Source organism: Ranitomeya variabilis, chromosome 5, assembly GCF_051348905.1.
Source record: "Ranitomeya variabilis isolate aRanVar5 chromosome 5, aRanVar5.hap1, whole genome shotgun sequence".
NCBI classification, from domain to species: domain Eukaryota; kingdom Metazoa; phylum Chordata; class Amphibia; order Anura; family Dendrobatidae; genus Ranitomeya; species Ranitomeya variabilis.
In genome coordinates, this window is record NC_135236.1 from 688527140 (window position 1) to 688552489 (window position 25350).

At 40.9% G+C, this 25350-nt stretch overlaps 1 protein-coding gene across 1 annotated transcript in view; it reads left to right on the plus strand.

Annotated features, from left to right (window-relative positions):
• Positions 1 to 5197: 5197 nt before the first annotated feature.
• LOC143775184 (uncharacterized) overlaps positions 5198 to 25350 on the plus strand; it is a 100423-nt gene continuing 80270 nt past the window's right edge. The window contains exon 1 of the mRNA XM_077263026.1: positions 5198 to 7504. Coding sequence (XP_077119141.1) covers positions 6131 to 7504 — 1374 coding nt within the window. The 5' untranslated portion in view covers positions 5198 to 6130. The remainder of the gene's footprint in view (positions 7505 to 25350) is intronic.

Here is a 25350-nt window from a genome sequence, read left to right on the forward strand (position 1 = left end):
ATAACCTGGTGTAATCTCCAGAGACCAGCCGATAACCTGGTGTAATCTCCAGAGAGCAACCGATAACCTGGTGTAATCTCCGGAGAACAGCCGATAACCTGGTGTAATCTCCGGAGAGCAGCCGATAACCTGGTGTAATCTCCAGAGAACAGCCAATAACCTGGTGTAATCTCCAGAGACCAGCCGATAACCTGGTGTAATCTCCAGAGAGCAACCGATAACCTGGTGTAATCTCCAAAGAACAGACGATAACCTGGTGTAATCTCCAGAGAACAGCCGATAACCTGGTGTAATCTCCGGAGAGCAGCCGATAACCTGGTGTAATCTCCAGAGAACAGCCGATAACCTGGTGTAATCTCCAGAGAACAGCCGATAACCTGGTGTAATCTCCGGAGAGCAGCCGATAACCTGGTGTAATCTCCGGAGAGCAGCCGATAACCTGGTGTAATCTCCGGAGAACAGCCGATAACCTGGTGTAATCTCCGGAGAGCAGCCGATAACCTGGTGTAATCTCCAGAGAACAGCCGATAACCTGGTGTAATCTCCGGAGAGCAGCCGATAACCTGGTGTAATCTCCGGAGAACAGCCGATAACCTGGTGTAATCTCCGGAGAGCAGCCGATAACCTGGTGTAATCTCCAGAGAACAGCCGATAACCTGGTGTAATCTCCGGAGAGCAGCCGATAACCTGGTGTAATCTCCGGAGAACAGCCGATAACCTGGTGTAATCTCCGGAGAGCAGCCGATAACCTGGTGTAATCTCCAGAGAACAGCCGATAACCTGGTGTAATCTCCGGAGAGCAGCCGATAACCTGGTGTAATCTCCGGAGAGCAGCCGATAACCTGGTGTAATCTCCGGAGAACAGCCGATAACCTGGTGTAATCTCCGGAGAACAGCCGATAACCTGGTGTAATCTCCAGAGAGCAACCGATAACCTGGTGTAATCTCCGGAGAACAGCCGATAACCTGGTGTAATCTCCGGAGAGCAGCCGATAACCTGGTGTAATCTCCGGAGAACAGCCGATAACCTGGTGTAATCTCCGGAGAACAGCCGATAACCTGGTGTAATCTCCAGAGACCAGCCGATAACCTGGTGTAATCTCCGGAGAACAGCCGATAACCTGGTGTAATCTCCGGAGAGCAGCCGATAACCTGGTGTAATCTCCGGAGAGCAGCCGATAACCTGGTGTAATCTCCGGAGAACAGCCGATAACCTGGTGTAATCTCCGGAGAACAGCCGATAACCTGGTGTAATCTCCAGAGAACAGCCGATAACCTGGTGTAATCTCCAGAGAACAGCCGATAACCTGGTGTAATCTCCAGAGACCAGCCGATAACCTGGTGTAATCTCCGGAGAGCAACCGATAACCTGGTGTAATCTCCGGAGAACAGCCGATAACCTGGTGTAATCTCCAGAGACCAGCCGATAACCTGGTGTAATCTCCAGAGAACAGCCGATAACCTGGTGTAATCTCCAGAGAACAGCCGATAACCTGGTGTAATCTCCGGAGAACAGCTTATAACCTGGTGTAATCTCCGGAGAGCAGCCGATAACCTGGTGTAATCTCCGGAGAACAGCCGATAACCTGGTGTAATCTCCAGAGACCAGCCGATAACCTGGTGTAATCTCCAGAGAACAGCCGATAACCTGGTGTAATCTCCGGAGAACAGCCGATAACCTGGTGTAATCTCCAGAGACCAGCCGATAACCTGGTGTAATCTCCAGAGAACAGCCGATAACCTGGTGTAATCTCCAGAGAACAGCCGATAACCTGGTGTAATCTCCAGAGACCAGCCGATAACCTGGTGTAATCTCCGGAGAGCAACCGATAACCTGGTGTAATCTCCGGAGAACAGCCGATAACCTGGTGTAATCTCCGGAGACCAGCCGATAACCTGGTGTAATCTCCAGAGAACAGCCGATAACCTGGTGTAATCTCCAGAGAACAGCCGATAACCTGGTGTAATCTCCGGAGAACAGCTTATAACCTGGTGTAATCTCCGGAGAGCAGCCGATAACCTGGTGTAATCTCCGGAGAACAGCCGATAACCTGGTGTAATCTCCGGAGAGCAGCCGATAACCTGGTGTAATCTCCGGAGAGCAGCCAATAACCTGGTGTAATCTCCAAAGAACAGCCGATAACCTGGTGTAATCTCCGGAGAACAGCCGATAACCTGGTGTAATCTCCGGAGAGCGGGCAATCATGTAGTGTAACCTTCGGAGAACGAAGGATTATGTGGTGTAATCGCTAGATAGCAGCCAATTATATGATAAAATCTCCAGAGAATAATCAATTATGTGCTGTACTCTCATTATGGGTTTAATCCCCAGAGAGCAGACAACTTTTAATCTTTAAAGACTCCATAATAACAGGGTCTGTACCACAGGACTGGCGTATAGCAAATGTGGTGCCAATATTCAAAAAAGGGGCAAAAACTGAACTCGGTAATTATAGGCCAGTAAGCTTAACCTCTACTGTGGGTAAAATCCTGGAGGGCATTCTAAGGGATGCTATACTGGAGTATCTGAGGAGGAATAACCTTATGACCCAGTATCAGCACGGGTTTACTAGGGACCGCTCATGTCAGACTAATTTGATCAGCTTCTATGAAGAGGTAAGTTCCGGACTGGACCAAGGGAACCCAGTAGATGTAGTGTATATGGACTTTTCCAAAGCTTTTGATACGGTGCCACACAAAAGGTTGTTACATAAAATGAGAGTAATGGGGATAGGGGAAAATATGTGTAAGTGGGTTGAGAGCTGGCTCAGGGATAGGAAACAAAGGGTGGTTATTAATGGAGCACACTCGGACTGGGTCGCGGTTAGCAGTGGGGTACCACAGGGGTCAGTATTGGGCCCTCTTCTTTTTAACATATTTATTAATGACCTTGTAGGGGGCATTCAGAGTAGAATTTCAATATTTGCAGATGACACTAAACTCTGCAGGGTAATCTATATAGAGGAGGACAATTTTATATTACAGGATGATTTATGTAAACTAGAAGCTTGGGCTGATAAATGGCAAATGAGCTTTAATGGGGATAAATGTAAGGTCATGCACTTAGGTAGAAGTAATAAGATGTATAACTATGTGCTTAATTCTAAAACTCTGGGAAAAACCGTCAATGAAAAAGACCTGGGTGTATGGGTGGATGACAAACTCATATTCAGTGGCCAGTGTCAGGCAGCTGCTACAAAGGCAAATAAAATAATGGGATGTATTAAAAGAGGCATAGATGCTCATGAGGAGAATATAATTTTACCTCTATACAAGTCACTAGTGCGACCACACTTAGAATACTGTGCACAGTTCTGGTCTCCGGTGTATAAGAAAGACATAGCTGAACTGGAGCGGGTGCAGAGAAGAGCGACCAAGGTTATTAGAGGACTGGGGGGTCTGCAATACCAAGATAGGTTATTACACTTGGGGCTGTTTAGTTTGGAAAAACGAAGGCTAAGGGGTGATCTTATGTTAATGTATAAATATATGAGGGGACAGTACAAAGACCTTTCTGATGATCTTTTTAATCATAGACCTGAGACAGGGACAAGGGGGCATCCTCTACGTCTGGAGGAAAGAAGGTTTAAGCATAATAACAGACGCGGATTCTTTACTGTAAGAGCAGTGAGACTATGGAACTCTCTGCCGTATGATGTTGTAATGAGCGATTCGTTACTTACATTTAAGAGGGGACTGGATGCCTTTCTGGAAAAGTATAATGTTACAGGGTATATACACTAGATTCCTTGATAAGGCGTTGATCCAGGGAACTAGTCTGATTGCCGTATGTGGAGTCGGGAAGGAATTTTTTTCCCCATGGTGGAGCTTACTCTTTGCCACATGGGGTTTTTTTTGCCTTCCCCTGGATCAACATGTTAGGGCATGTTAGGTTAGGCTATGGGTTGAACTAGATGGACTTACAGTCTTCCTTCAACCTTAATAACTATGTAACTATGTGGTGTAATTTTAAGAGAGCGGCAGTTTTTTGTGGTGTAATCCCCTCAGTTTATGGACGTAGTAGCGGTGTGCGGGGCAGGTAGGACGACAGTGGTTTTGTGTAACGAAGCCTCATGGGTCCAGGAGTAGAAATACTCTGAGGTCACTCCCTAATTAAAGGCTGAATCACAAGTATATGGTGATGTAAACGTGAGTGTACACAGAGTAATTAGTGACATACCGACATATCTAATCTGTGATTAACACCGACAGGAGCTGCACATTAATATTCACAGTCCGGATGCTGCTTGTCTCAGTAATAGACTGATGTAGTGAGATCTCTATTATCAGTGACCGGTAATATCTATTATGTAGTGATCTCTATTATCAGTGACCGGTAATATCTATTATGTAGTGATCTCTATTATCAGTGACCGGTAATATCTATTATGTAGTGAGATCTCTATTATCAGTGACTGGTAATATCTATTATGTAGTGAGATCTCTATTATCACTGACCGGTGTCACGATATGGTATGAAATATCATAAGTTAGTTTTCTTGCTAGCATGCGGGGGCTAAACCCCCCCCCCTCTCTCTGGTTTTCTTTCCTTCCCTGTGTTTCTATCTGTCTGTGTAGAAGAGGTTGCCTTGTGGGGGAGTTTTATTGACGAAAGGTATTTACGACTAGCATAGCTGCAAGAGAAATTTGTGTTAGCAGGAACTGTTAGAGAAACTTCTAGAACGCATGGAAGGTCTTTGTTCTGTTTTTGGAAGATATTATGCAAACCGTTTAAGTTACGAACACCAAAATATATCGTCATAATCACACTCGGAGGATCTACGCATCACTCTAATCACAGGCTTGTAGCTCCATCTGGTACAGAGGTAGGGATTTCTCTGTCAGTGTGCGTGACAAATAGGACATATTTGATCTCATCGGAATGCCCACGATACTATGAGATGAACGATGGGTATGGTGCGATTATTTTATGTTCTGTAGCGAAGTTACGGGCATCAGATATATTTAATGCCCAGTTAGTGAAACCAAAGAGGTAGGAGGAGTTGGAAAACCAAGCCCTTTCTGTGAGGTCACAGACTGTAGGTTTTAAGTGCTGGCAGGCATCCAAGAGAGCAGAGTTGTGAGTTTTTACCTGAAGCGACCAGACTGCGAGTGCCAATGCACTGGGATAGATGGAAAGCTCTCCTAGCCTAGCCTGCAATGCAATGATCTGAGAATATGTGAGTGTTACCTTTTCTTCATTTAATCCTTTTATTTTTATAATTACCTTGTACATATTTGCAATTGTCTCATTTGTAACATCTTTGTAAAATATTTTTATAAACACTGCCTAAAAATCATTTATGGGGTATATTATTTAATACTAGTTCGTTCTTCCTGCCCTAAACCGTACCCTGTCTCTGAAGGGAATTACGCTACTGTTTTTTTGGGGGGTTTGCTCCAGACCCGTTCAATTGGAGCTGGTGGCAGCGACCGTGTGCCAGCTTTTGGGGGTCCCTGTAGCGACTGCGGCTTGATAATTATTGTTCCTGCCTGAGTGGGAGTAGTTATGTAGTTATCGCGTTGCTGCAGTGCGCCCAATAGCCAGTACATAGCAGGCAGCCTTTCTGGCGACTAATTACCCCAGGTGCAGTACCTAATCTGACCTGAGAGTAAGGGGGGCGCCAGAGAGCTGCAAGGTTTAAGTGGAACTGTAAGCGGGATAGACACAAATCCCTGCAGTTCATGGTATACTGAAGAGCAGTGGGATACCTAAAATAAGCCCCTGCTGTAAACTAAGAGGTCAATAGCCTCGTGTGTGGTTTTTTTTTCATCACATTGTGGCAGTGGAGGGATAACTAGGATAAGCCCCCTGCACATGTGATAGCCGTCTGCTGGTCTAAGGTCACCCCAATCCGTGACATATTGTAGGCAGCGGCTAAGGGATCTTGACAGTCACGGTGTGAATCGTGACATATTGGTGGCAAGGCGGTGGGATATTAGAGCATTAGTGATTTGGTTTGAGCAATCATTCCTCTCACTAAAAACTTGCAGAAAGTTCTTGCGAGAACTCTGCGCAAATAAGTTTGGAGAACGAACTCAGTGTTTATTAGTTGTGAGACAATTGTGTACTGGTAATTATCCCCTCCCTTTTTCTTCGTTTTTCTATCCTATCTTTTATTTGGCAACCATGGTTGTGCTGGGAGAAACCTTTTATGAGCAGCAGACCAAAGACACCCTTGTGGCCTTGTGCAAGTCACAGCACATTGACTATGCAAACAAAAACAAAAGCCAACTGGTCGCAGTCCTGATGCAATGGGAAGCCGCTCTAGACCACTCACAGAGCCCAGAAGCCGCAGATGCCAGCACCAGCGAACATGGTGCTGCAGCAGAGGTCCAACCACTGAATGCTGGCCCTGTTAGCAATCCGGGCGAATTGGACCCCCACCTGCAGGCGGCCTTGAAAGAATTCCCCACTGACGACCATGAGGGACGTCGGCAGCTGATTCAGCAATACCGGCAGGAGGCTGAGGCCCGAGCTGAGCGAGAGGCCCAGCGAGCCGAGCGAGAGGCCCAAGCGCAGCGGGAGTACCAGCTGCAGATGGCCCGACTGCAAATGCAGGGGTCGTCCCAGTCCAGTCGTGAGCCCAGCAGCGCTCAGACACCAAAGCCCCGGCCCGACCACTTTCCTGTTATGGAAAAGGATGGGGACTTGGACACGTTTCTGCGGGCCTTTGAGAAAGCCTGCAGACAGTACCAGCTGCCTACACAAGAATGGGCACGGTACCTGACACCAGGGCTGAGAGGAAAAGCTCTGGAGGCGTTTGCTGCACTCCCTCAAGAACAAGATGGTGACTATGAGGCCATCAAGCAGGCTCTCATAGCTAAGTACCAGCTTACACCCGAGGTGTACCGTAAAAAGTTTCGGACCCTCCTACGTGGCCCACACGACAGTTACAGTGATGTGGTGCATAGACTGGGGACCCACTTTGACCAGTGGACCCAAGGACTGTCAGTGACCACCTTTACACAGCTGCGAGACCTGATGATCAAAGACCAGTTCTTCCGTCTTTGCCCAACTGAAGTGCGACAGTTCGTGATGGACAGAGAACCCAACGATGTGACGAAAGCAGCGCAGATTGCCGATGCCTATGAGGCCAACCGTAGATCGGAAGTGCGGAAGCCAGTCACCACCAGCTGGAGAGGGGGTAAGCCTGCAGCCAACGCCAGTACCCCTGCCAGCCAACACACCAGAGGTCCTGTCCCCGTGGCCAACAGCACCAGACCTACCACCGAACTTCGCCAGTGTTACCACTGCAGGCAGACTGGACACCTCAGTCACCAATGTCCAGCCAGGCAGAAGAACCCCTCATCCCAGGCCCCAGGGCCTAATGCAGCCGTTCTTTTGGTGGGTGGTGTGGTTGGGAGGGTGTGTGACAACGTACAGCCCGTCACTGTGGGAGGTCGTGTTGCTACAGGCCTCAAGGACACCGGGGCTGAACGAACCCTCATCCGACCCGAACTGGCGGCCCCTGAAGAAATCATTCCGGGGAAAACCCTAACTGTCACTGGGATTGGGGGCATCAGCTGTCCCTTGCCAATGGCCCGGGTTTTTATTAATTGGGGTGCTGGGAGCGGGGTGAAGGAAGTGGGGCTGTCTGATAATTTGCCCACTGATGTTTTGTTGGGGACTGATTTGGGGAGGTTGGTTGCATACTTCGTGGATGACCCTCCTCCCCAATCTACTAATGAGGGTAAAGTTAACCCTGGGGATGATGATGATGATGATGATGATGGGAAATCGCATGTGTTACCTGACCATGCTTTATCTTGTAGTGATGCATCTGCTAACCATTTTTTCCCTAGGATTGATGGTGAAAATGCTGTACCTGGGCCAACTGTATCTGATAATGATGTTTCTGTGAAAGTTGATGTGTCCATAGGTACAGGAGTGCTCAGCCACGTCGCTCTGCGGAGTGAGACGGCTGAGGAACCCCTAGCAGGGGCAAGTGTCGGTGCTACAAGAAATGGGGAGATACATGGGAACCGTGAGACAGGTGACGCCATGAAATTGACCAGTGCCACCGAGGAAGGTAACTGGCCCCTAAGTAGCAATGCTCCTGAGGTAATGGGGGAGGATGGGGAGGTAGAGCCCATAGCAGCGTCAGCTGATGGGTCTGTAGAAACCCCCGGGGAGACAGCCTACGTAGCTGCTGTCACCCGCAGTCAGAGTGCCCGGAACGCAGATACCTGTCTGCCTTCCGGACCCTCCTCAGTCATCAGTGTGACTGAACCAGAGGTGGACCCAGTGCAGGTCCCAGAGGGCTCCCGTGGGCAAGGGACCCTGACGTCGCTTCTGGCTTCCCCTAGCCAGGAGTTTCAGGCCGCTCTGCACACAGATGCGAGCCTAGAGAGTTTGAGACAACTCGCCGGGACGTCATTCTCCGAGACTGATAAGGAGAAGGTGTTCTGGGAAGGAGGAAGGTTGTACCGGGAGACAGTACCCGGAGAATCACAAAAGGAGTGGTTGAGGGAAAGACAGCTGGTCGTCCCGCAGCAATTCCGGGGTGAGTTGTTGCGGATTGCCCATGAGATCCCACTAGCTGGCCACTTGGGGATCAGCAAAACTAAGGCCCGGCTGTCTCAACACTTCTATTGGCCTAAGATGGGGACAGATGTGTCAAACTACTGCCGCTCCTGTGTCACCTGTCAAAGAGTGGGGAAGGCGGGGCCTGCTCTTAAGGCTCCCCTGATCCCTTTGCCAGTGATAGAGGAGCCTTTCCAGAGGATTGCGGTGGACATTGTGGGCCCGCTGGCCGTCACCAGCAGCTCTGGAAAGCAATATATTCTTACTGTGGTAGACTACGCTACCCGGTACCCAGAGGCAGTAGCTCTGTCGTCAATTAGGGCAGATAAGGTGGCGGATGCCCTGTTGGCCATCTTTTCACGTGTAGGATTTCCCAGGGAAATGCTTACTGATCGAGGGACCCAATTTATGTCTCACCTAATGGAGGCTCTCTGTAAGAAAATGCAGGGGAAGCACCTGGTATCGAGTGCATATCACCCACAGACCAATGGCTTGTGTGAACGCTTCAATGGTACCCTCAAACAGATGCTACGCATGCTGGTTGAGACACAAGGGCGCGACTGGGAGCGGTACCTCCCACCCCTGCTATTCGCTTACAGAGAGGTTCCGCAGGCCTCGACGGGGTTCTCCCCCTTCGAGCTCCTGTACGGCAGGCGAGTCCGGGGACCCCTTGGGTTGGTAAGAGAATCCTGGGAAGAGGAGCCGAACCCTTCTGAAGTGTCCATAGTGGAGTATGTCATGCGCTTCCGTGACAAGATGCAGACCTTGACGCAGTTGGTGCATGACAACATGACGCAGGCTCAGGCTGATCAGAAGCACTGGTACGACCAGAACGCCCGGGAGCGGACCTACCACGTGGGTCAAAAGGTGTGGGTGCTGGTTCCTGTACCAACGGATAAGCTTCAGGCAGCCTGGGACGGCCCGTACGTCGTCCACCAACAGCTCAACCCGGTCACCTATGTGGTCACGCTTGACCACACTCGGGGTAGGCGAAAGGCCTTTCACGTCAACATGATGAAGGCTCATCACGAACGTGAACCTTTCGTCCTACCGGTCTGCAGCTTACCCGAAGACGGGGAGGAAGACACCCTCCTGGACATGCTGGCCCAAGCCAAGGCCCGTGGGTCCATTGAGGACGTGGGGGTAAGCGCCTCGCTAGATGAACCACAGCGGTTGCAGTTGCAAACCATGCTGGAACCCTTCCGGGTCGTGTTCTCCAACCGGCCTGGACGGACTGAGTTAGCCGTCCACGAGGTGGACACCGGGAATCACGCCCCACTACGGCGAACACCCTATCGAATCTCTGACCAGGTGCAGCAGATTATGCGCCAGGAGATCGATGAGATGTTACAGCTGGGGGTGATTCGACGGTCAAAGAGCGCGTGGGCCTCACCTGTAGTTCTCGTGCCAAAGAAGGACCGGACCACCCGGTTCTGCGTGGACTACAGGGGGCTCAACGCCATTACAGCCTCTGACGCGCACCCAATGCCGCGCATCGAGGAACTGCTTGAGAAGTTAGCTGGCGCAGAATACCTGACAATAATGGATCTGAGTCGCGGATACTGGCAGATTCCCCTGAGCCCCGAGGCGCAGGAGAAGTCCGCCTTTATCACACCCTTTGGACTGTACGAGTCCACGGTCATGCCCTTCGGCATGAAGAATGCCCCTGCCACTTTCCAGCGGATGGTCAATCTCCTGCTTCAGGGACTGGAGAAGTACGCTGTGGCGTACTTAGATGACATTGCCATCTTCAGTCCCTCCTGGGATGAACACCTGCAGCATCTCGAAGAGGTGCTCGGGCGAATTCACCGAGCAGGACTGACTATCCAGCCGGGAAAGTGCCAGATGGGCATGAGGGAGGTTCACTACCTGGGGCACCGGGTAGGTGGAAACACCCTAAAGCCAGAGCCTGACAAAGTGGGCGTGATCGTGAACTGGCCCACTCCCAGGAACAAGAAACAGGTGATGTCCTTCCTGGGCACTGCAGGGTACTATAGGCGCTTCGTGCAGCACTATAGTAGCCTGGCAAAACCTTTGACGGACCTCACCAGGAAGAAGCTACCCCACATCGTCAACTGGACAGATGGCTGTGAGGGGGCCTTCCAGGCGTTGAAAACAGCACTGTGCAACGCCCCGGTGTTGAAAGCCGTCGACAGCAGTTGACCGTTCTTGGTACAGACTGACGCCAGTGAGTTTGGCCTTGGTGCTGTGCTCAGCCAGGTTGACTCGGAGGACCAAGAGCACCCCGTGTTGTACCTGAGCCGGAAACTTTTGCCGAGGGAAGTGGCCTACTCCACCATTGAGAAGGAGTGCCTGGCCATAGTCTGGGCCCTGCAGCACTTGCAGCCCTACTTGTACGGTCGCACCTTCACCGTGGTGACCGACCACAACCCTCTGCGCTGGCTAAGCACCATGTGTGGAACCAATGGCAGGTTGCTACGCTGGAGCCTTGCCCTTCAGCAATTTGACTTCACCGTTAAACACAAAGCGGGCAAAGAGCATGGTAATGCAGATGGACTCTCCCGCCAGGGTGAACCCACGGAGGTGCGCATGGAGGCATACCGAGAGGTCCTGCCGCCGTAGCGCACGCCAAAAGGGGGAGGTGTCACGATATGGTATGAAATATCATAAGTTAGTTTTCTTGCTAGCATGCGGGGGCTAAACCCCCCCCCCCTCTCTCTGGTTCTCTTTCCTTCCCTGTGTTTCTATCTGTCTGTGTAGAAGAGCTTGCCTTGTGGGGGAGTTTTATTGACGAAAGGTATTTACGACTAGCATAGCTGCAAGAGAAATTTGTGTTAGCAGGAACTGTTAGAGAAACTTCTAGAACGCATGGAAGGTCTTTGTTCTGTTTTTGGAAGATATTATGCAAACCGTTTAAGTTACGAACACCAAAATATATCGTCATAATCACACTCGGAGGATCTACGCATCACTCTAATCACAGGCTTGTAGCTCCATCTGGTACAGAGGTAGGGATTTCTCTGTCAGTGTGCGTGACAAATAGGACATATTTGATCTCATCGGAATGCCCACGATACTATGAGATGAACGATGGGTATGGTGCGATTATTTTATGTTCTGTAGCGAAGTTACGGGCATCAGATATATTTAATGCCCAGTTAGTGAAACCAAAGAGGTAGGAGGAGTTGGAAAACCAAGCCCTTTCTGTGAGGTCACAGACTGTAGGTTTTAAGTGCTGGCAGGCATCCAAGAGAGCAGAGTTGTGAGTTTTTACCTGAAGCGACCAGACTGCGAGTGCCAATGCACTGGGATAGATGGAAAGCTCTCCTAGCCTAGCCTGCAATGCAATGATCTGAGAATATGTGAGTGTTACCTTTTCTTCATTTAATCCTTTTATTTTTATAATTACCTTGTACATATTTGCAATTGTCTCATTTGTAACATCTTTGTAAAATATTTTTATAAACACTGCCTAAAAATCATTTATGGGGTATATTATTTAATACTAGTTCGTTCTTCCTGCCCTAAACCGTACCCTGTCTCTGAAGGGAATTACGCTACTGTTTTTTTTTGGGGTTTGCTCCAGACCCGTTCAATTGGAGCTGGTGGCAGCGACCGTGTGCCAGCTTTTGGGGGTCCCTGTAGCGACTGCGGCTTGATAATTATTGTTCCTGCCTGAGTGGGAGTAGTTATCGCGTTGCTGCAGTGCGCCCAATAGCCAGTACATAGCAGGCAGCCTTTCTGGCGACTAATTACCCCAGGTGCAGTACCTAATCTGACCTGAGAGTAAGGGGGGCGCCAGAGAGCTGCAAGTGTTAAGTGGAACTGTAAGCGGGATAGACACAAATCCCTGCAGTTCATGGTATACTGAAGAGCAGTGGGATACCTAAAATAAGCCCCTGCTGTAAACTAAGAGGTCAATAGCCTCGTGTGTGTTTTTTTTTTCATCACATTGTGGCAGTGGAGGGATAACTAGGATAAGCCCCCTGCACATGTGATAGCCGTCTGCTGGTCTAAGGTCACCCCAATCCGTGACATATTGTAGGCAGCGGCTAAGGGATCTTGACAGTCACGGTGTGAATCGTGACAACCGGTAATATCTATTATGTAGTGATCTCTATTATCAGTGACCGGTAATATCTATTATGTAGTGATCTCTATTATCAGTGACCGGTAATATCTATTATGTAGTGAGATCTCTATTATCAGTGACCGGTAATATCTATTATGTAGTGAGATCTCTATTATCAGTGACCGGTAATATCTATTATGTAGTGATCTCTATTATCAGTGACCGGTAATATCTATTATGTAGTGATCTCTATTATCAGTGACCGGTAATATCTATTATGTAGTGATCTCTATTATCAGTGACCGGTAATATCTATTATGTAGTGATCTCTATTATCAGTGACCGGTAATATCTATTATGTAGTGAGATCTCTATTATCAGTGACCGGTAATATCTATTATGTAGTGAGATCTCTATTATCAGTGACCGGTAATATCTATTATGTAGTGATCTCTATTATCAGTGACCGGTAATATCTATTATGTAGTGAGATCTCTATTATCAGTGACCGGTAATATCTATTATGTAGAGATCTCTATTATCAGTGACCGGTAATATCTATTATGTAGTGATCTCTATTATCAGTGACCGGTAATATCTATTATGTAGTGATCTCTATTATCAGTGACCGGTAATATCTATTATGTAGTGATCTCTATTATCAGTGACTGGTAATATCTATTATGTAGTGATCTCTATTATCAGTGACTGGTAATATCTATTATGTAGTGAGATCTCTATTATCAGTGACTGGTAATATCTATTATGTAGTGATCTCTATTATCAGTGACCGGTAATATCTATTATGTAGTGAGATCTCTATTATCAGTGACTGGTAATATCTATTATGTAGTGATCTCTATTATCAGTGACCGGTAATATCTATTATGTAGTGAGATCTCTATTATCAGTGACCGGTAATATCTATTATGTAGTGAGATCTCTATTATCAGTGACCGGTAATATCTATTATGTAGTGATCTCTATTATCAGTGACTGGTAATATCTATTATGTAGTGAGATCTCTATTATCAGTGACCGGTAATATCTATTATGTAGTGATCTCTATTATCAGTGACCGGTAATATCTATTATGTAGTGAGATCTCTATTATCAGTGACCGGTAATATCTATTATGTAGAGATCTCTATTATCAGTGACCGGTAATATCTATTATGTAGTGATCTCTATTATCAGTGACCGGTAATATCTATTATGTAGTGATCTCTATTATCAGTGACTGGTAATATCTATTATGTAGTGAGATCTCTATTATCAGTGACCGGTAATATCTATTATGTAGTGATCTCTATTATCAGTGACCGGTAATATCTATTATGTAGTGAGATCTCTCTATTATCAGTGACCGGTAATATCTATTATGTAGTGATCTCTATTATCAGTGACCGGTAATATCTATTATGTAGTGATCTCTATTATCAGTGACCGGTAATATCTATTATGTAGTGAGATCTCTATTATCAGTGACCGGTAATATCTATTATGTAGTGATTTCTATTATCAGTGACCGGTAATATCTATTATGTAGTGAGATCTATTATCAGTGACCGGTAATATCTATTATGTAGTGAGATCTATTATCAGTGACCGGTAATATCTATTATGTAGTGAGATCTCTATTATCAGTGACCGGTAATATCTATTATGTAGTGATCTCTATTATCAGTGACCGGTAATATCTATTATGTAGTGATCTCTATTATCAGTGACTGGTAATATCTATTATGTAGTGAGATCTCTATTATCAGTGACCGGTAATATCTATTATGTAGTGATCTCTATTATCAGTGACCGGTAATATCTATTATGTAGTGAGATCTCTATTATCAGTGACCGGTAATATCTATTATGTAGTGAGATCTCTATTATCAGTGACCGGTAATATCTATTATGTAGTGATCTCTATTATCAGTGACCGGTAATATCTATTATGTAGTGAGATCTCTATTATCAGTGACCGGTAATATCTATTATGTAGAGATCTCTATTATCAGTGACCGGTAATATCTATTATGTAGTGATCTCTATTATCAGTGACCGGTAATATCTATTATGTAGTGAGATCTCTATTATCAGTGACTGGTAATATCTATTATGTAGTGATCTCTATTATCAGTGACCGGTAATATCTATTATGTAGTGAGATCTCTATTATCAGTGACTGGTAATATCTATTATGTAGTGATCTCTATTATCAGTGACCGGTAATATCTATTATGTAGTGAGATCTCTATTATCAGTGACCGGTAATATCTATTATGTAGTGAGATCTCTATTATCAGTGACCGGTAATATCTATTATGTAGTGATCTCTATTATCAGTGACTGGTAATATCTATTATGTAGTGAGATCTCTATTATCAGTGACCGGTAATATCTATTATGTAGTGATCTCTATTATCAGTGACCGGTAATATCTATTATGTAGTGAGATCTCTATTATCAGTGACCGGTAATATCTATTATGTAGAGATCTCTATTATCAGTGACCGGTAATATCTATTATGTAGTGATCTCTATTATCAGTGACCGGTAATATCTATTATGTAGTGATCTCTATTATCAGTGACCGGTAATATCTATTATGTAGTGAGATCTCTATTATCAGTGACCGGTAATATCTATTATGTAGTGATCTCTATTATCAGTGACTGGTAATATCTATTATGTAGTGAGATCTCTATTATCAGTGACCGGTAATATCTATTATGTAGTGATCTCTATTATCAGTGACCGGTAATATCTATTATGTAGTGAGATCTCTCTATTATCAGTGACCGGTAATATCTATTATGTAGTGATCTCTATTATCAGTGACCGGTAATATCTATTATGTAGTGATCTCTATTATCAGTGACTGGTAATATCTATTATGTAGTGATTTCTATTATCAGTGACCGGTAATATCTATTATGTAGTGAGATCTATTATCAGTGACCGGTAATATCTATTATGTAGTGAGATCTATTATCAGTGACCGGTAATATCTATTATGTAGTGAGATCTCTATTATCAGTGACCGGTAATATCTATTATGTAGTGATCTCTATTATCAGTGACCGGTAATATCTATTATGTAGTGATCTCTATTATCAGTGACTGGTAATATCTATTATGTAGTGAGATCTCTATTATCAGTGACCGGTAATATCTATTATGTAGTGATCTCTATTATCAGTGACCGGTAATATCTATTATGTAGTGAGATCTCTATTATCAGTGACCGGTAATATCTATTATGTAGTGATCTCTATTATCAGTGAACGGTAATATCTATTATGTAGTGATCTCTATTATCAGTGACTGGTAATATCTATTATGTAGTGAGATCTCTATTATCAGTGACCGGTAATATCTATTATGTAGTGATCTCTATTATCAGTGACCGGTAATATCTATTATGTAGTGATCTCTATTATCAGTGACTGGTAATATCTATTATGTAGTGAGATCTCTATTATCAGTGACCGGTAATATCTATTATGTAGTGATCTCTATTATCAGTGACTGGTAATATCTATTATGTAGTGATCTCTATTATCAGTGACCGGTAATATCTATTATGTAGTGATCTCTATTATCAGTGACCGGTAATATCTATTATGTAGTGAGATCTCTATTATCAGTGACCGGTAATATCTATTATGTAGTGATCTCTATTATCAGTGACTGGTAATATCTATTATGTAGTGATCTCTATTATCAGTGACCGGTAATATCTATTATGTAGTGATCTCTATTATCAGTGACCGGTAATATCTATTATGTAGTGAGATCTCTATTATCAGTGACCGGTAATATCTATTATGTAGTGATCTCTATTATCAGTGACCGGTAATATCTATTATGTAGTGATCTCTATTATCAGTGACCGGTAATATCTATTATGTAGTGAGATCTCTATTATCAGTGACCGGTAATATCTATTATGTAGTGAGATCTCTATTATCAGTGACCGGTAATATCTATTATGTAGTGAGATCTATTATCAGTGACTGGTAATATCTATTATGTAGTGAGATCTCTATTATCAGTGACTGGTAATATCTATTATGTAGTGAGATCTCTATTATCAGTGACCGGTAATATCTATTATGTAGTGAGATCTCTATTATCAGTGACCGGTAATATCTATTATGTAGTGAGATCTCTATTATCAGTGACCGGTAATATCTATTATGTAGTGAGATCTATTATCAGTGACTGGTAATATCTATTATGTAGTGAGATCTCTATTATCAGTGACCGGTAATATCTATTATGTAGTGAGATCTCTATTATCAGTGATCGGTAATATCTATTATGTAGTGATCTCTATTATCAGTGACCGGTAATATCTATTATGTAGTGATCTCTATTATCAGTGACTGGTAATATCTATTATGTAGTGATCTCTATTATCAGTGACCGGTAATATCTATTATGTAGTGATCTCTATTATCAGTGACCGGTAATATCTATTATGTAGTGAGATCTCTATTATCAGTGACCGGTAATATCTATTATGTAGTGATCTCTATTATCAGTGACCGGTAATATCTATTATGTAGTGATCTCTATTATCAGTGACCGGTAATATCTATTATGTAGTGAGATCTCTATTATCAGTGACCGGTAATATCTATTATGTAGTGAGATCTCTATTATCAGTGACCGGTAATATCTATTATGTAGTGAGATCTATTATCAGTGACTGGTAATATCTATTATGTAGTGAGATCTCTATTATCAGTGACCGGTAATATCTATTATGTAGTGAGATCTCTATTATCAGTGACCGGTAATATCTATTATGTAGTGAGATCTCTATTATCAGTGACCGGTAATATCTATTATGTAGTGAGATCTCTATTATCAGTGACCGGTAATATCTATTATGTAGTGAGATCTATTATCAGTGACTGGTAATATCTATTATGTAGTGAGATCTCTATTATCAGTGACCGGTAATATCTATTATGTAGTGAGATCTCTATTATCAGTGACCGGTAATATCTATTATGTAGTGATCTCTATTATCAGTGACCGGTAATATCTATTATGTAGTGAGATCTCTATTATCAGTGACCGGTAATATCTATTATGTAGTGAGATCTCTATTATCAGTGACCGGTAATATCTATTATGTAGTGATCTCTATTATCAGTGACCGGTAATATCTATTATGTAGTGAGATCTCTATTATCAGTGACTGGTAATATCTATTATGTAGTGAGATCTCTATTATCAGTGACCAGTAATATCTATTATGTAGTGATCTCTATTATCAGTGACTGGTAATATCTATTATGTAGTGATCTCTATTATCAGTGACCGGTAATATCTATTATGTAGTGATCTCTATTATCAGTGACTGGTAATATCTATTATGTAGTGATCTCTATTATCAGTGACCGGTAATATCTATTATGTAGTGATCTCTATTATCAGTGACCGGTAATATCTATTATGTAGTGATCTCTATTATCAGTGACCGGTAATATCTATTATGTAGTGAGATCTCTATTATCAGTGACTGGTAATATCTATTATGTAGTGATCTCTATTATCAGTGACCGGTAATATCTATTATGTAGTGATCTCTATTATCAGTGACCGGTAATATCTATTATGTAGTGAGATCTCTATTATCAGTGACCGGTAATATCTATTATGTAGTGAGATCTCTATTATCAGTGACCGGTAATATCTATTATGTAGTGAGATCTCTATTATCAGTGACCGGTAATATCTATTATGTAGTGATCTCTATTATCAGTGACCGGTAATATCTATTATGTAGTATTCTCTATTATCAGTGACCGGTAATATCTATTATGTAGTGAGATCTCTATTATCAGTGACTGGTAATATCTATTATGTAGTGATCTCTATTATCAGTGACCGGTAATATCTATTATGTAGTGATCTCTATTATCAGTGACCGGTAATATCTATTATGTAGTGAGATCTCTATTATCAGTGACCGGTAATATCTATTATGTAGTGAGATCTCTATTATCAGTGACCGGTAATATCTATTATGTAGTGATCTCTATTATCAGTGACCGGTAATATCTATTATGTAGTGAGATCTCTATTATCAGTGACCGGTAATATCTATTATGTAGTGATCTCTATTATCAGTGACCGGTAATATCTATTATGTAGTGATCTCTATTATCAGTGACTGGTAATATCTATTATGTAGTGAGATCTCTATTATCAGTGACCGGTAATATCTATTATGTAGTGATCTCTATTATCAGTGACCGGTAATATCTATTATGTAGTGAGATCTCTATTATCAGTGACTGGTAATATCTATTATGTAGTGAGATCTCTATTATCAGTGACTGGTAATATCTATTATGTAGTGAGATCTCTATTATCAGTGACCGGTAATATCTATTATGTAGTGAGATCTATTATCACTGACCGGTAATATCTATTATGTAGTGATCTCTATTATCAGTGACTGGTAATATCTATTATGTAGTGAGATCTATTATCAGTGACCGGTAATATCTATTATGTAGTGAGATCTCTATTATCAGTGACCGGTAATATCTATTATGTAGTGATCTCTATTATCAGTGACCGGTAATATCTATTATGTAGTGAGATCTCTATTATCAGTGACCGGTAATATCTATTATGTAGTGATCTCTATTATCAGTGACTGGTAATATCTATTATGTAGTGATCTCTATTATCAGTGACCGGTAATATCTATTATGTAGTGATCTCTATTATCAGTGACCGGTAATATCTATTATGTAGTGATCTCTATTATCAGTGACCGGTAATATCTATTATGTAGTGAGATCTCTATTATCAGTGACCGGTAATATCTATTATGTAGTGATCTCTATTATCAGTGACTGGTAATATCTATTATGTAGTGAGATCTCTATTATCAGTGACCGGTAATATCTATTATGTAGTGATCTCTATTATCAGTGACCGGTAATATCTATTATGTAGTGAGATCTCTATTATCACTGACCGGTAATATCTATTATGTAGTGATCTCTATTATCAGTGACCGGTAATATCTATTATGTAGTGATCTCTATTATCAGTGACTGGTAATATCTATTATGTAGTGAGATCTCTATTATCAGTGACCGGTAATATCTATTATGTAGTGATCTCTATTATCAGTGACCGGTAATATCTATTATGTAGTGATCTCTATTATCAGTGACCGGTAATATCTATTATGTAGTGAGATCTCTATTATCAGTGACCGGTAATATCTATTATGTAGTGAGATCTCTATTATCACTGACCGGTAATATCTATTATGTAGTGATCTCTATTATCAGTGACCGGTAATATCTATTATGTAGTGATCTCTATTATCAGTGACTGGTAATATCTATTATGTAGTGAGATCTCTATTATCAGTGACCGGTAATATCTATTATGTAGTGAGATCTCTATTATCAGTGACCGGTAATATCTATTATGTAGTGAGATCTCTATTATCAGTGACCGGTAATATCTATTATGTAGTGAGATCTCTATTATCAGTGACCGGTAATATCTATTATGTAGTGATCTCTATTATCAGTGACCGGTAATATCTATTATGTAGTGAGATCTCTATTATCAGTGACCGGTAATATCTATTATGTAGTGAGATCTCTATTATCAGTGACCGGTAATATCTATTATGTAGTGATCTCTATTATCAGTGACCGGTAATATCTATTATGTAGTGATCTCTATTATCAGTGACTGGTAATATCTATTATGTAGTGATCTCTATTATCAGTGACCGGTAATATCTATTATGTAGTGAGATCTCTATTATCAGTGACCGGTAATATCTATTATGTAGTGATCTCTATTATCAGTGACTGGTAATATCTATTATGTAGTGAGATCTCTATTATCAGTGACCGGTAATATCTATTATGTAGTGATCTCTATTATCAGTGACTGGTAATATCTATTATGTAGTGATCTCTATTATCAGTGACTGGTAATATCTATTATGTAGTGAGATCTCTATTATCAGTGACCGGTAATATCTATTATGTAGTGATCTCTATTATCAGTGACTGGTAATATCTATTATGTAGTGAGATCTCTATTATCAGTGACCGGTAATATCTATTATGTAGTGATCTCTATTATCAGTGACTGGTAATATCTATTATGTAGTGATCTCTATTATCAGTGACTGGTAATATCTATTATGTAGTGAGATCTCTATTATCAGTGACCGGTAATATCTATTATGTAGTGATCTCTATTATCAGTGACTGGTAATATCTATTATGTAGTGATCTCTATTATCAGTGATCGGTAATATCTATTATGTAGTGAGATCTCTATTATCAGTGACCGGTAATATCTATTATGTAGTGATCTCTATTATCAGTGACTGGTAATATCTATTATGTAGTGAGATCTCTATTATCAGTGACCGGTAATATCTATTATGTAGTGAGATCTCTATTATCAGTGACCGGTAATATCTATTATGTAGTGATCTCTATTATCAGTGACCGGTAATATCTATTATGTAGTGATCTCTATTATCAGTGACTGGTAATATCTATTATGTAGTGAGATCTCTATTATCAGTGACCGGTAATATCTATTATGTAGTGAGATCTCTATTATCAGTGACCGGTAATATCTATTATGTAGTGATCTCTATTATCAGTGACCGGTAATATCTATTATGTAGTGAGATCTCTATTATCAGTGACCGGTAATATCTATTATGTAGTGATCTCTATTATCAGTGACTGGTAATATCTATTATGTAGTGAGATCTCTATTATCAGTGACCGGTAATATCTATTATGTAGTGATCTCTATTATCAGTGACCGGTAATATCTATTATGTAGTGAGATCTCTATTATCAGTGACCGGTAATATCTATTATGTAGTGATCTCTATTATCAGTGACTGGTAATATCTATTATGTAGTGAGATCTCTATTATCAGTGACCGGTAATATCTATTATGTAGTGATCTCTATTATCAGTGACCGGTAATATCTATTATGTAGTGATCTCTATTATCAGTGATCGGTAATATCTATTATGTAGTGAGATCTCTATTATCAGTGACCGGTAATATCTATTATGTAGTGATCTCTATTATCAGTGACCGGTAATATCTATTATGTAGTGATCTCTATTATCAGTGACCGGCAATATCTATTATGTAGTGAGATCTCTATTATCAGTGACCGGTAATATCTATTATGTAGTGATCTCTATTATCAGTGACCGGCAATATCTATTATGTAGTGAGATCTCTATTATCAGTGACCGGTAATATCTATTATGTAGTGAGATCTCTATTATCAGTGATCGGTAATATCTATTATGTAGTGATCTCTATTATCAGTGACCGGTAATATCTATTATGTAGTGATCTCTATTATCAGTGACTGGTAATATCTATTATGTAGTGAGATCTCTATTATCAGTGACCGGTAATATCTATTATGTAGTGAGATCTCTATTATCAGTGACCGGTAATATCTATTATGTAGTGAGATCTCTATTATCAGTGACCGGTAATATCTATTATGTAGTGAGATCTCTATTATCAGTGACCGGTAATATCTATTATGTAGTGATCTCTATTATCAGTGACCGGTAATATCTATTATGTAGTGAGATCTCTATTATCAGTGACCGGTAATATCTATTATGTAGTGAGATCTCTATTATCAGTGACCGGTAATATCTATTATGTAGTGATCTCTATTATCAGTGACCGGTAATATCTATTATGTAGTGATCTCTATTATCAGTGACTGGTAATATCTATTATGTAGTGATCTCTATTATCAGTGACCGGTAATATCTATTATGTAGTGAGATCTCTATTATCAGTGACCGGTAATATCTATTATGTAGTGATCTCTATTATCAGTGACTGGTAATATCTATTATGTAGTGAGATCTCTATTATCAGTGACCGGTAATATCTATTATGTAGTGATCTCTATTATCAGTGACCGGTAATATCTATTATGTAGTGATCTCTATTATCAGTGACTGGTAATATCTATTATGTAGTGATCTCTATTATCAGTGACTGGTAATATCTATTATGTAGTGAGATCTCTATTATCAGTGACCGGTAATATCTATTATGTAGTGATCTCTATTATCAGTGACTGGTAATATCTATTATGTAGTGAGATCTCTATTATCAGTGACCGGTAATATCTATTATGTAGTGATCTCTATTATCAGTGACTGGTAATATCTATTATGTAGTGATCTCTATTATCAGTGACTGGTAATATCTATTATGTAGTGAGATCTCTATTATCAGTGACCGGTAATATCTATTATGTAGTGATCTCTATTATCAGTGACTGGTAATATCTATTATGTAGTGATCTCTATTATCAGTGATCGGTAATATCTATTATGTAGTGAGATCTCTATTATCAGTGACCGGTAATATCTATTATGTAGTGATCTCTATTATCAGTGACTGGTAATATCTATTATGTAGTGAGATCTCTATTATCAGTGACCGGTAATATCTATTATGTAGTGAGATCTCTATTATCAGTGACCGGTAATATCTATTATGTAGTGATCTCTATTATCAGTGACCGGTAATATCTATTATGTAGTGATCTCTATTATCAGTGACTGGTAATATCTATTATGTAGTGAGATCTCTATTATCAGTGACCGGTAATATCTATTATGTAGTGATCTCTATTATCAGTGACTGGTAATATCTATTATGTAGTGAGATCTCTATTATCAGTGACCGGTAATATCTATTATGTAGTGATCTCTATTATCAGTGACTGGTAATATCTATTATGTAGTGATCTCTATTATCAGTGATCGGTAATATCTATTATGTAGTGAGATCTCTATTATCAGTGACCGGTAATATCTATTATGTAGTGATCTCTATTATCAGTGACTGGTAATATCTATTATGTAGTGATCTCTATTATCAGTGACCGGTAATATCTATTATGTAGTGATCTCTATTATCAGTGACTGGTAATATCTATTATGTAGAGATCTCTATTATCAGTGACCGGTAATATCTATTATGTAGTGAGATCTCTATTATCAGTGACCGGTAATATCTATTATGTAGTGAGATCTCTATTATCAGTGACCGGTAATATCTATTATGTAGTGATCTCTATTATCAGTGACCGGTAATATCTATTATGTAGTGATCTCTATTATCAGTGACCGGTAATATCTATTATGTAGTGATCTCTATTATCAGTGACCGGTAATATCTATTATGTAGTGATCTCTATTATCAGTGACCGGTAATATCTATTATGTAGTGATCTCTATTATCAGTGACCGGTAATATCTATTATGTAGTGAGATCTCTATTATCAGTGACCGGTAATATCTATTATGTAGTGATCTCTATTATCAGTGACTGGTAATATCTATTATGTAGTGAGATCTCTATTATCAGTGACCGGTAATATCTATTATGTAGTGAGATCTCTATTATCAGTGACCGGTAATATCTATTATGTAGTGATCTCTATTATCAGTGACCGGTAATATCTATTATGTAGTGATCTCTATTATCAGTGACCGGTAATATCTATTATGTAGTGAGATCTCTATTATCAGTGACCGGTAATATCTATTATGTAGAGATCTCTATTATCAGTGACCGGTAATATCTATTATGTAGTGATCTCTATTATCAGTGACCGGTAATATCAATTATGTAGTGATCTCTATTATCAGTGACTGGTAATATCTATTATGTAGTGAGATCTCTATTATCAGTGACCGGTAATATCTATTATGTAGTGATCTCTATTATCAGTGACCGGTAATATCTATTATGTAGTGAGATCTCTCTATTATCAGTGACCGGTAATATCTATTATGTAGTGATCTCTATTATCAGTGACCGGTAATATCTATTATGTAGTGATCTCTATTATCAGTGACTGGTAATATCTATTATGTAGTGATCTCTATTATCAGTGACCGGTAATATCTATTATGTAGTGATCTCTATTATCAGTGACCGGTAATATCTATTATGTAGTGATCTCTATTATCAGTGACTGGTAATATCTATTATGTAGTGATCTCTATTATCAGTGACCGGTAATATCTATTATGTAGTGATCTCTATTATCAGTGACCGGTAATATCTATTATGTAGTGATTTCTATTATCAGTGACCGGTAATATCTATTATGTAGTGATCTCTATTATCAGTGACCGGTAATATCTATTATGTAGTGATCTCTATTATCAGTGACCGGTAATATCTATTATGTAGAGATCTCTATTATCAGTGACCGGTAATATCTATTATGTAGTGAGATCTATTATCAGTGACCGGTAATATCTATTATGTAGTGAGATCTCTATTATCAGTGACCGGTAATATCTATTATGTAGTGATCTCTATTATCAGTGACCGGTAATATCTATTATGTAGTGATCTCTATTATCAGTGACCGGTAATATCTATTATGTAGTGATCTCTATTATCAGTGACTGGTAATATCTATTATGTAGAGATCTCTATTATCAGTGACCGGTAATATCTATTATGTAGTGATCTCTATTATCAGTGACCGGTAATATCTATTATGTAGTGATCTCTATTATCAGTGACTGGTAATATCTATTATGTAGAGATCTCTATTATCAGTGACCGGTAATATCTATTATGTAGTGATCTCTATTATCAGTGACCGGTAATATCTATTATGTAGTGATCTCTATTATCAGTGACTGGTAATATCTATTATGTAGTGATCTCTATTAT